Genomic DNA, 12177 nt, shown 5'->3' on the forward strand with positions numbered 1-12177 from the left:
GCAGTGAGATAAAAACTTAGGATTAGGGGTGTTCAGAAAAACCCTTTATTAAATCATATATAAAATCCCCCTATAGTAATTATGAAGCGCCCTTAATTGAACCCTTAAAAAAAATCCCTGAAGGTAAGTAACAAGACTCCTTATCCAATCTTAAAGACCCTTAATATATTACAGAGGGTAGTTTAGGTTAGAGAGAGAGAGAGAGAGAGAGAGAGAGAGAGAGAGAGAGAGAGAGAGAGAGAGAGAGGAGAGAGAGAGAGAGAGAGAGAGAGAGAGACTAAAAGAAATGATCTATTCAACGTAAATGATCTCATCTAAATAACTAACCCATTTTGTGAAGCTATTAACTGCGACAGATAAAAAAAAAAAAAACCCACGGCGTCACATACCAGTTACTAATGAAGTTTGTCTTCGTCTCATACAATATCAAGAGGACACCCAAAACCCACACCTCAATCACACGCCAGAAAATAAAAAGACCTCAACTACAAATGACACAAATAAGCGTAAAAAAAAAAAAGACTCCCCATTCCTTTACGTGTTTGCAAGGCGTGATTAACAATGGTCTGGGTGTTGCCGCCACTCCAGAAGCTCCAAAGTCAATACCGATCATCAGCGCTTTGTTTACATTGTGCCCCGACGTGACTGACGGTCCAATATGGCGGCTTAAATCATGTCATGTGACCAAGTTATGGACAGACAGCGTAACGTAACAGATTATAGAAGGTATATTAAATAAGATGATAATAATGATGATAATGAATAAAAATGATGATAATCGCTCAACTCGTCCGTGGCCTTGTTGAGTTACGTCCTTCACACACCTGTTGACGATTCCCGGACGCATGGATGGATGGATGGACGGCAAGTAATGCCACATTCACCTGCCGGCACAACAAGGGGGACAACAAAAATAACAAAACAACAACATTAACAAAACAACAACTCTGGCAAAAATGACGTACAGAATACGATTTTTTTTGTACATCCAGGGCTGGTGAAGGGATCTGCATCCTCGAGGGACCTGGAGACTCCTAAAGGGACCTGGAACCCCTAAAGAGACCTGGATCCTTGAGAGACCTGGGGACCCCTAGAGGGACCTGGAGACTCCTAGAGAGACCTGGAGGAGGCCTACGGCTATGTGAAACTAAGAAGGCCTATGGAGGCTAAGCTATCTTCAGAAGATATTGTGGACCTGAAAGAAGCCGTGAAGGGTCTGTTTTAAAGACACGAGGGGAGGAGACAAAAGCTTGTGTGTGTGCGTGTGTGTGTGAGAGAGAGAGAGAGAGAGAGAGAGAGAGAGAGAGAGAGACTCAGCCTCCCCTCGACCACCCATTGAGTTTCCTCTCTGGATGAGTGATTATTTTTAATTACCAAACGCGACGACGATTTAAGAAACTACCTGTAATAGCTGAAAGGGAAGGAGGAGGAGGAGGAGGAGGAGGAGGAGAGAGGAGGAGGAGGAGGAGGAGTGGGAAGGGAAAGGGGGGAAGAGGGAGGTGAATGTGGGGAAGGCAAGGATGGTGAAGGTGAGGGGAGAGAGGAGGGCAGAACAGGAGAAGGAAGGCGAGAGGAGAGGGAGTAAAAGGAGTGGGATAGGGAGGGAAAGGAGAGGGATAGGGCAGGTGATAGACAAAAAGAGAAAAGTGGAGAGGTGTGTGTGTGTGTGTGTGTGTGTGTGTGTGTGTGTGTGTGTGTGTGTGTGTGTGTGTGTGTGTGTGTGCCAACGTACAGTCCATGTACATATGCATGTTTTTCTGTGTACATGCAGGAATACATGTACTGTATATGCATGCAGGAGTGGTGTTGCTGCTGAATGTGCCTGTGTGTGTGCTTTTGTGCATGCGTGGCGTGGTTGTCTGTATGTGTGTGTGTGAACGTACAGGTGTGTGGGTGCATATTTCATAAGTGAGGGGAGAGTAAGTGCCAGGGTGAGGGGAAGTGTACAGAACACCAGGGGGGCACCGCTCAGATTCTCAAACACTCGTAGTTTAATATTTTTTTTTCCTTAACTCCGGGTCATGTACAAGAGAGCCAACTACAGTCACGGTAAAATTTCCGCGCCATCTTGTGTGTCGCAGCTGAAGTGTACCAGTTAGATACGTTCTCACAGTTACTATAAATTACCTAACGTAACGTAACCTAACTTAACCACAATAATAAGAATAACTAAAATAACAAGAACAACAGCAATAACAAAGACAACGATTAAAACAACAGCTCTACGCCTTCTACAAAAAACAGATGAATTGTAAAGTAGAAAAGGGAAAATAAAAGAGGAATAATACTAATAATAATAATAAACAGGAAATGAAAAAAACGAAGATGCAAGAATACAAACAAAACAAAGGGCATACAAGAGCGAACAGAATAAATACAAGGTGACAGAAAGTGGAACATTAAGAAGAGGAAGAGGAAATAGCAAGTGTACGAGAGAAAGAGACAAACAGGAAATTGGAGACGAAATAGGGGAAATGGTAATGGAGTGAGAATAAAGGGAAATAAAGGAGGAGGAAATGAGAAAATGAAAAAAAAAGAGAATTAGTAACAGCAGGAAGATAAATGAAAGGAGAGGCAAAGGTTACAACTACCCAAAAAAAAAAACCGAAAAAGTGTGAACATAGCAGAAAGGAAAGAGGAGGAGAGAAGAAAGGGGGAAAGTAAGTAAAGTAGGAAAAAGGAAATATGGAACAGGAAATAATAATAATATGGGATAATAGTGAACGAGAGATAGATGAGTGGAAGAGAGGATAGAGAGGGAAGATGAAGGGCAGGAGGAGGAAAAGGAATGAAGATGGTGATAATGAGAAGGTAGAAGAAATATATAAATATACGACATAAGGGGTGAAAAAATACCACCCACACACACACACACACACACACACACACACACACACACACACACACACACACACACACACACACTTCGACAAAAAATAAATTTATAAAAGTTAGGGCTAGGAAGCTTCGTGCATAACCATAGATCGAGTTCTATATCTCTAGGGGGGACGAAAACATTTTACTTTTCCCTTTATAACTGTAGCATATTTTTTTCTCAAGTGAATTTGGGTTGTTTTTAGCTAAAGCGTTTCATATCAAGTTAATTTTAGACTTTTGAGCTGTATTTTTTTTCATATTAAGTAAATTTTAGACATCTTGGTATACAACGATGAAATTAAATAAAAAACAAAATTAGTAACTTTTCGTGTTTTAGAACGAAAATAAAATTTGGCTAAAAAAGAAACATACGATTTTTTTATACGTTTATTTTGAAGTCTTGAACGTAAGTGATAAATGACCAAAGTGAATAAACAATATAAATATTTTCAGTTGTAAATTATTGCGTTTGGAATGTAAATACAATCACAACAATAAAATAGTTTTATTTAAGCACCTTAAATAAATAACAGTAAACGCGAATATACGAAATGAGAATTATTTATTTCTTTAACAAGTTTCAACCCTTTGGAAATAAATTACACTATATTGGTTGAAGATTCAGCAAAAACAAATAAAAACATGAACAAAATAAACTAGATATATATAATAAACTAAAAAAATAAATAAACCAAGGCCCCCCCAAAAAATATGAAAGGAGATTATGTAATTTATTTTCACATTAATTCCATTTTACGGGATTTTTAATTACGATGAGGACACCTGGCCACAGTGTAAACCTTTTTTCATCCACAAACAACTCAACTGGTAATGATTTTAGCGAATTATGTTAATCGTTTGTAAATCAATGATGAGATTAGTTAGGTTGTCACTTTTGAATATAATTGTGGAGTCAAGTTGATTTAGTGAACAGGTTAGTGTCTCTCGGGTGTGTGTGTGTGTGTGTGTGTGTGTGTGTGTGTGTGTGTGTGTGTGTGCGTGTGTGTGTGTTTTATAGCACTTTCCATACTTACCAACATGTATTTCTTCTCCTCTCCTCTTCTCTCTTTCTTAAGCTGTCTGTCTCTCATAATCCATCCTCCACAAGAGCGAAAGAGGAACATAGATAACTGATAAACGGAGAATCACAATAAAACACGTAAAAATCTTTCTCGAGTCTATTCCGAAATGTAAACACAGACCGATGGATCAAAATTGGGCACCTTATGACACTTAATGGCACTTGTATCGACTGTATCTAAACGGTGTGCCATTGACAGTTACTATTAGTATCTACGTCACGCGCCATTAAGAGAGCAATTACTGTTATTCTTAATGGCGGCGTCACGCACCATCATTACAATTGCGTTATTAGTGTTGCCTACGTCATACACTACTAATGGAAAACTTATGTTAATAATTCTATTCAACGTATCATACCATAAACAGATATTTGTGTTATTAACGTTTAATTTAAGATAATAAATCACAAACGTTTAAAGTAACAACGTACAATACATCACAAACGTTGCCACATGTTTAACGTTTTAGAACAATATCAGGAGTCAGTATAAATCTTGGGACCCTGCAGCACCACCTTTTAATTACGTCATTACTGTACTTTATTATCAACAAAAAGCTCACTTTACATATGGCATAATGTTTTTTATGGCGGGGGAGCACTCGACAACACGCTACCATTACCCGATAATAAAATATAATTACAGAGCTAACACCTGTCCTGAATCACGAGTCTTAAACACAACAACAACAACAATAATAATAATAATAATAATAATAATAATAATAATAATAATAATAATAATAATAATAATAATAATAATAATAATAATAATAATAATAAAGCTCTCAGTGGAGGCTGCTCATAGGTGTGGTGAGAAGGTCGTTTGATCTCGGTGGAAGTAACAGGAGAATTGGAGAAAGATATTACAGTGTTACAGTGTAAATATATTACTAAACCTTCAATAATGGTCCTTTACACTTCAGCTCAGATGCTCGCTTGATCCTCGCAGTAACAATCGGACAAATCAACAACGGTATCATTACGATGTACATTATTTAAACTTTCAATACTGGTGCTTCACCGATCGGACCCTCGCTTGACCCCCATGGTACCCGCCACGACAAATCAACAACCACATTATTACACTGTAAACAGTGCTATAATTTTACAGCTCCCTGAGAAACTTTGCTGTGAATATAAATCCCAAACAGATGTCGGCCATGGGTATAATTTATCCGACGCACCTGTTTATTTCCCGCATAATACCGTATGTTGTCTGTCTCACTGAGTCTCCCCTCTTAATCCTGGTCCCCTGTACTGTAGTCATATATACACACACACAACAGGTATCCATTGGCGGAACGACGGTGTCTATGAAAGGCTAATTTGCAAACCGGCTGAGAGACGAGTCGCAGTGAAAAACTTAAATATTCTGCAGGAAATATAAACTAAAATAGTTCGTTGTCCTGCACCATGTTTGTTCTGACAGTGAATCGTCTCCCAATCGGTTAACGAATCAACCAAAGGGACGGCGATGTTAATTTGGTTCATACCTGTTGTATAAGTATACTGACAACGGGGGGCCAGTTTAGCGTCCCTCCCCACCCCATTCCGCCTCTTCCATGAATTTACTGTAACATAATATCCAGGACTCCCTCGCGTCGGCTGCCACTTGCTGGTAGTCACAGTTCCGTGAGTCATAAGTCCCTGCAGGAGTTAGTAGCGGGAGTTAATAAACCAACGCCTGAGGACGCCATGGCTACATAATTATCTCCGTAATTAGTGTGGCGAGTTTTTCTCTCCCTGGACTCTCTTAACACTGAGTACGCGAGGATACGAGTACCTACCTAGTCCTTTGAGTACTACGGGGGAGGTGTTGGGGAGAGGGTTATAGGAGGTGGGGAGGATGTAGTGTTGGTGGTGGTGGGGAGTAGTTACTGTAAAGAAGATGAGTGAGGAAAGTGAGGGGGCAGTACCACTCACAGATCACCCCACTCACAGGTCACCCCACTCACAGATCACCCCACTCACAGGTCACCCCACTCACAGGTCACCCCACTCACAGGCAGGTCACCCCATTCACAGATCTCAGGTGTCAGGGCATCAAGTACCTGCAAAGAGAAAACATCACCTGTTAATTATGATAAAAATATCACCTGTTCACTAATAGGATTTAATGTAAAAAAAAAAAACACACCAAAGACAAACATTACTTAACGAGGGGAGGAGAAGGGGAGGAGAGGAAGAGGAATAAGAGGAAGAAGGGGAGATGGGAGATGATATGTGGTTTAAGTATTGTAGCAAGATGATGATGATGATGATGATGATGATAGTAATATCTTGTACACTCCCTCCCAGAAGCAGGTGTGTGTGTGTGTGTGTGCGTGTGTGTGTGCGTGTGTGTGTGTGTGTGTGCGCGTAACACCGTGTAATATTCCATCTGCTTGTTGTTGATAATGTGATCCCCCCACCCCTCCCCCCCAACACACATTCTGCCTTGTTCACATCCGCCACCGTAAATAACTTTGCCTCGATTACATCCGTCTCGATCATATTAACTCGATCACACCTGCCATGTTACCTACCCCCTCACCTGCCCATCCCCACGTAATCATTCTCTTCCTTTTAACCTCTTCATTCACTTCTCTATCGATCGTCATGTTCCTCCATCATCACGTCTATCAGTTCACATGGCACGGAATTTACCGCTTAATTAACACTCAGGCTGACAGATGGCGTGAATGAGGTCATTAGTGTCGTCTGTATATACAAAACTATTCATCTAACCGTAAAGTCGTTTGTTTTTAATTAATTAACTGAAGTCTACCTGATTTATCTATTCTACTACCAATAGCTACTGATCTGTGCATTATACTAACTTCTTTCTATCTATCTATCTATCTATCTATCTATCTATCTATCTATCTATCTATCTATCAGTCCATCTCATCCATCCATCCATCCCATCCATCTCTCCCTCAACTTGTATATGATTACCCCCAGTCAACAGCACATACTCCCCCCCCCACTGGCCACAACAAGTGACTCGATTGAACATATGACAAACCTAAAATAATTTCTGGAGTGTAATTACCAATTTTCATGGGTTGGTCTCCCTGTCTGACTCACCCATATAGCCTTCTAATGGGGGCCTACGCACGCTAAAAATAGGCTAATGAGGATGGATATATGTACGAAGGTAGGTGGGGGGGGGGGTCAGGTGATGGGTGTAGGGGAGGCAGGTGAGTTTGGTGGTGTTGGGTGGTGGAGGAGTGTGTGTGGGGTTGTGTGGTGGGCGGTGCAGGTGGGTGGTGGGCAATAGCGTCATGCTTGAGGAGTACGACACACACACACACACACGCTGCCCCACCCATTCCCCACCCACTAACACTGACTCTCTCTTCTATAAAATGAGTTATTCTTTACTTTATCTCTTTTATTATTGTAGTTTTAACTTGTTCTCAGTTCTCTGCTTTTATATTATCACACACACACACACACACACACACACACACATACACACACACACACACACTCAACACCTTGTCGTCATGCACTCCAGCCAGAATAAGGTAACAAAACCATTTTTAAGTGATTATGACTAGGGTACCCAGGGTGAAGCCTCTGAGCCTTCGTCTGATCTCTAAACAACACACACACACACATCTCTCTCCTACACCTTTCCTCCTCATTACTAATTCTATCTTATTTCTACCTCTAAAAGCGATGGTGCTTGAAAACCTTTTGGGTAGTAAATGTGTGTGTGTGTGTGTGTGTGTGTGTGTGTGTGTGTGTGTGTGTGTGTGTGTGTGTGTGTGTGTGTGTGTGTGTGTGTGTGTGTGTGTGTGTGTGATCGGTCTAAATAAGGTCGAAATATACGAATGATTTTTTCTGATGAATTCATAAGTGACTGCACAGCGCATGTATTATGAAAGGGAGTCAGGTGTATATATTTATTTACATATATATATATATAACGTCTAAACTCTTAAATGGATTCTTTTACTCACACCTGTCAAGCCGTGGTTTGGCCTTATGGATCAGCCCCCGAAGTACAATTTTAAAAAACAATTGATTTTTTTGCATTCGGTTTACATACCATAGTCTTCATAGCCCTTATATAAAGCCCAGATTTGTAAACAACTCTTTTATAAATTCCTTAGATATTAATCGTGAACAAAAAAAAAAACTATAGATGAGAGAATAAATAGGTAAAAAATAGGTAAGGGATCATGTAGCTAAAATAAATATACTGTATAGGTAAGAGAACACGTGGTTACAAAAACAGTGTAATGTATAGATGCAGAAACCTGTAGGCCCATAATAATATTCCTCACCCTAGAACAAAAAAATAAAAAAACAAAGAAACACAAGAGAAACGACAGGGTGGCGAACTACACAATATGGAGGGGGGAAAAAGGAAGCTGAATATAAACCAGCTGTTCCCCATATCCACCCCCGTCAATATTTAAGCTTAAAATTATCACATCCACTTCACTCTGGCTATCACCGATTATCGACGAGGTTAATCCTGGGGTGACCAAATGGCAGGCAACTGTACGCAGGGAAGAGCTGGCGGCGGGCGTTCATGTTGTTGTCCATCTCGGCTAGGGGTGGAGAGGCAAGCATTCACCTCCACCCTCCCTATGTCTTTACCTCCACCTCTCTCTCTCCTTTATTTATCCTCTTTCACACGCACTGTCTACCTCCCTCACTTACTAACTTTACCCCCACCCATTTTCCTTTTTAAATTTCTACCTCGCCTTTCTCTCCCTCTTCTCCCCCCTCATTCTCCCTACTTTATTGTAATTCCTCTCTCTCTCTTTCTCTTCTGCCCCCCTCCCTCTCCTCTCTCACTTGCTCTCCCCCCCCACCCCGTCACCCAGCCCTCATAATCATCTATGACTGTACACATAAAAATCACCCCTAACAAAATAACATTAGTTTGATTCGAGTGTGGATCAAAGGATTGTGTTTTTGTGGCTCATCTGTTTTTGGTAAAAATTTCATCACCAGTGAATTTTTCCAGTCGAGAAATAAAATATCAAGACCCAGTAATTAATTATGCTGGTATTTTTCACCTGTGACGATTGTATTAACGAATGAGTAGCTATGATTTTTTTTTCTAGGTATAGCATTAAAAAATAAATAGTTTCTTTTGTAGCCTCCTAAAATATAAGCATACATCTGAGGTAAACAACATGGAACTTGTTTATTGGGTGGAATAAACAGAGGAGTCAGCTGTGATGGTTGAATGATCATTCCTCTGGTGTGATGTTGATGATTAAGTTTCCAGAAGGAAGTGATCCCAGCAGTTGAGTTTCCCGAGTTCCAAAAGCAAAAGAGCAATACACTACTTAGCTTTCATGGCAGGAAAATTAAAGGACTTTCAGAAGTGCCGATCCCTGTAGTGGAGTGAGAGCGTGGCGTAACAACACATGCTTTTACCCCAGGATACTTTCCCTGATATTTATGTTTTGCCTTTTTTTTATTTTCACACCAGCTTGGTCTTTAGCTCAACTGGTCAATTATTTTCTTGCATATGTACAAAGAAGTAAATGTATATTAGTATTTACCCGATGTCTAGTATCTACCAATTAATCATTCTTAGGAATTAGTGTGTGTGGCAGAGCAAACATGTGACGCAAGAGTGTGTGTTCTGTGGCCTCTTACGACTTACTCTTAAGCTGATATATGAGTAAAGTTGGTGTAAGAAGTGTGTTCTTGGTGGAGTATGAGTGAGGTGGGTGTAAGGAGTGGGGCCCCTGGTGGTGTAGTAATCAGGAAGTGTATGAGTGAGCTGGGTGTTGCAGCTGGCAGACTCGCTGGCCAGATTGTCCCGAGCCTAATATTCCGCCTCGGTCTCTAACCTGCCAGATGTTACCCCATCCTCTCCCCCCCCACCCACCAGTGAGATAACATTACCCCCAAACGACTGAACTGGTCTATCATGAACATAAATTATAACAAAAAACAAAGTACCAAGAGAAAAAAATATACTCGAGCATAAATAAAACTTCAGCAATTTTAGTTTTAATTTTTCAACAAATGCAAAGTAGTTTATACTTTCTGGGTACGTTATATTTTTATGAGACTACCGATTTTATATGCTCTCTCTCGATGTGTGTGTGTGTGTGTGTGTGTGTGTGTGTGTGTGTGTGTGTGTGTGTGTGTGTGTTATAAATTATATCTATATTCATTTACTGTGGATAAAGTCTTAATACCTGGTGAGTATTACTACAGTATTATCATCGATTTAGACGTAAGATAAACGAATGCTCCCACAAGTATCTGTATAATCATTCCATATACATACATACATATATACATACATACATACACGAGGCCTCCCTGACACACAGACTCTTCACAGGCAAACACACGCTGGAGGCGGGGATATCATTGCCTGGCAGGGTGATGGTGAGAGGTCATCCCCTCCTCTGTTAGTTACACAGAAGCAGTATCGGCCTTCAGGTGACACACTTCTCTGGGATTATTCTGGGCCTGGCTGGTGGTGAGGCAGTCACCCAGCCAGGAAAAAAGCCAGATAGATAAGTATAAATGCAGACAGCCAAGTAGGAACCCAGGCAGGTAAGAATGAAGGCAGGCAGGCAGCCAACAACCGACCAACTTGCTTATCATCCCAGCAGGCAGCCAGCCAGGGAGTCATGCGGCAGATGTATGACACGAGAGAGCAAGAGGGACGAGGCAGGTGTCCAGGTGTCAACATGCATGACACGAGGAAGTGAGTGGCAGTTCCCTCATTATTACACGCACATGTCCAACTGAATTTTCTTCCTGTTTGGATGCATATTTTTCACATCTAACAGGACCCGAGCATTACAGGCACGACTGTGCGCAAAGGAACAAATTCAAATACAGGTAAACATACAACTGCAGTTACAGTAGTTTCAAAATGGTGACTGTATCAAACGGAGGGAGGTAAGGGGCGACTGTGTTACACATTGCAAACAAGGAGAATTACGGTACAGTGAGGTCACATACCAGAGTGACATAACAGAGTAACAAATACTATAACAGTGATGTATCAGAGAAAACCTTCTTTTTAGTTAAGTAAGGCGAAACATACGGTCATACGTCTAAATCGCAGACATGTTGGAGGAGAGAGAAAATGTCATTAGAGAGAGAGAGAGAGAGAGAGAGAGAGAGAGAGAGAGAGAGAGAGAGAGAAAATGGGTGTGGTCATGTGTATGTGCCGTGGGAGACTCAGCAAGTCCTGAGCCACACGCCAGCAGGTGCATGTTGAGTGAGAGTAAAGAGGAAGCGGCGAGGTGAGGGTGACCCAGAAGTACCTTGTGGTAAGCGTGGACACAGCAAGGAACAACATAGGTGAGCAAGTCAAGACCATGGCACACTGGGACTGGCACTATTACACTGAGTGGTGTCGGATACGGTAATACGGTATGTCATTGGCGAGAAGGGGCTCCTGTCAGTTCTTCCTACTACAACAATGTCACACAGAACAGATACAACACATCACACGACCGACAAACAGACACACTACAGTAGTCTGGTTTATACTGCCCGAACTTGTAATTGGAAACTATTGTTACAGCGGCGATCCCAACTGCATTAAGTTTGTATTGTCTTACTGTCACAAAACTTTACCTATACCTCTCTCTCTCTCTCTCTCTCTCTCTCTCTTTCATGTTTGTTTACGTGTACTTGTGTGTCTCTCCCTTCTTCTTGTCTCCCCTTCACCTAGCCTCAGACAACGACTGGGTAAACATCTTAGTACTTAGCCCCAGCACCAACACCTAGCACCCAGCCAGCGTCTACTCAACAGTCAAGAGAGGGACTTTAGTCAGCGTGGGACCATACCTGAGACCTGCCCAGACTAAGTCCACAACACGACACTCTCTTTCTCTCTCTCTCTCTCTCTAACCATTTCCGCTACAGTTTCTCTCTTTATCTCTCTTTCTTTCTACTTTCTCCCTCTATATTTTTCATTCTCTTGACTTTTCTTTCACTCACTCCCTCTTCCTTACTTAATCTGTGTGTTTTCTCTCTCTTTCTACATATCCCTCTCCAATCCCTCCCTCTCTTCATATCAACCTCTCCATAACAATCACCCTCTTTCTTCATATCACTCTCCACTCACTCTCTCCCTCCCTCTCTCTCCCCCTCTCACAGCGGCCACTACAGCCCCGGGGGAGAGAGAGTGTGTGTCATTGAGTGAGAGCGGCCACCCTCCCCCTCCCCGTTCCTCTCCCTGTATTATTCATCTCTCACCTCCTCAACTGACCGGTCCACAA

At 41.6% G+C, this 12177-nt stretch overlaps 1 protein-coding gene across 1 annotated transcript in view; it reads right to left on the reverse strand.

Annotated features, from left to right (window-relative positions):
* LOC121873741 (irregular chiasm C-roughest protein-like) overlaps window positions 1-12177 on the reverse strand; it is a 137669-nt gene that overhangs the window by 84478 nt on the left and 41014 nt on the right. Inside the window, exon 4 of the mRNA XM_042377445.1 lies at window positions 5965-6012. Coding sequence (XP_042233379.1) covers window positions 5965-6012 — 48 coding nt within the window. The remainder of the gene's footprint in view (window positions 1-5964; window positions 6013-12177) is intronic.

This window comes from Homarus americanus, unplaced genomic scaffold (assembly GCF_018991925.1).
Source record: "Homarus americanus isolate GMGI-L3 unplaced genomic scaffold, GMGI_Hamer_2.0 scaffold27042, whole genome shotgun sequence".
Lineage (NCBI taxonomy): Eukaryota > Metazoa > Arthropoda > Malacostraca > Decapoda > Nephropidae > Homarus > Homarus americanus.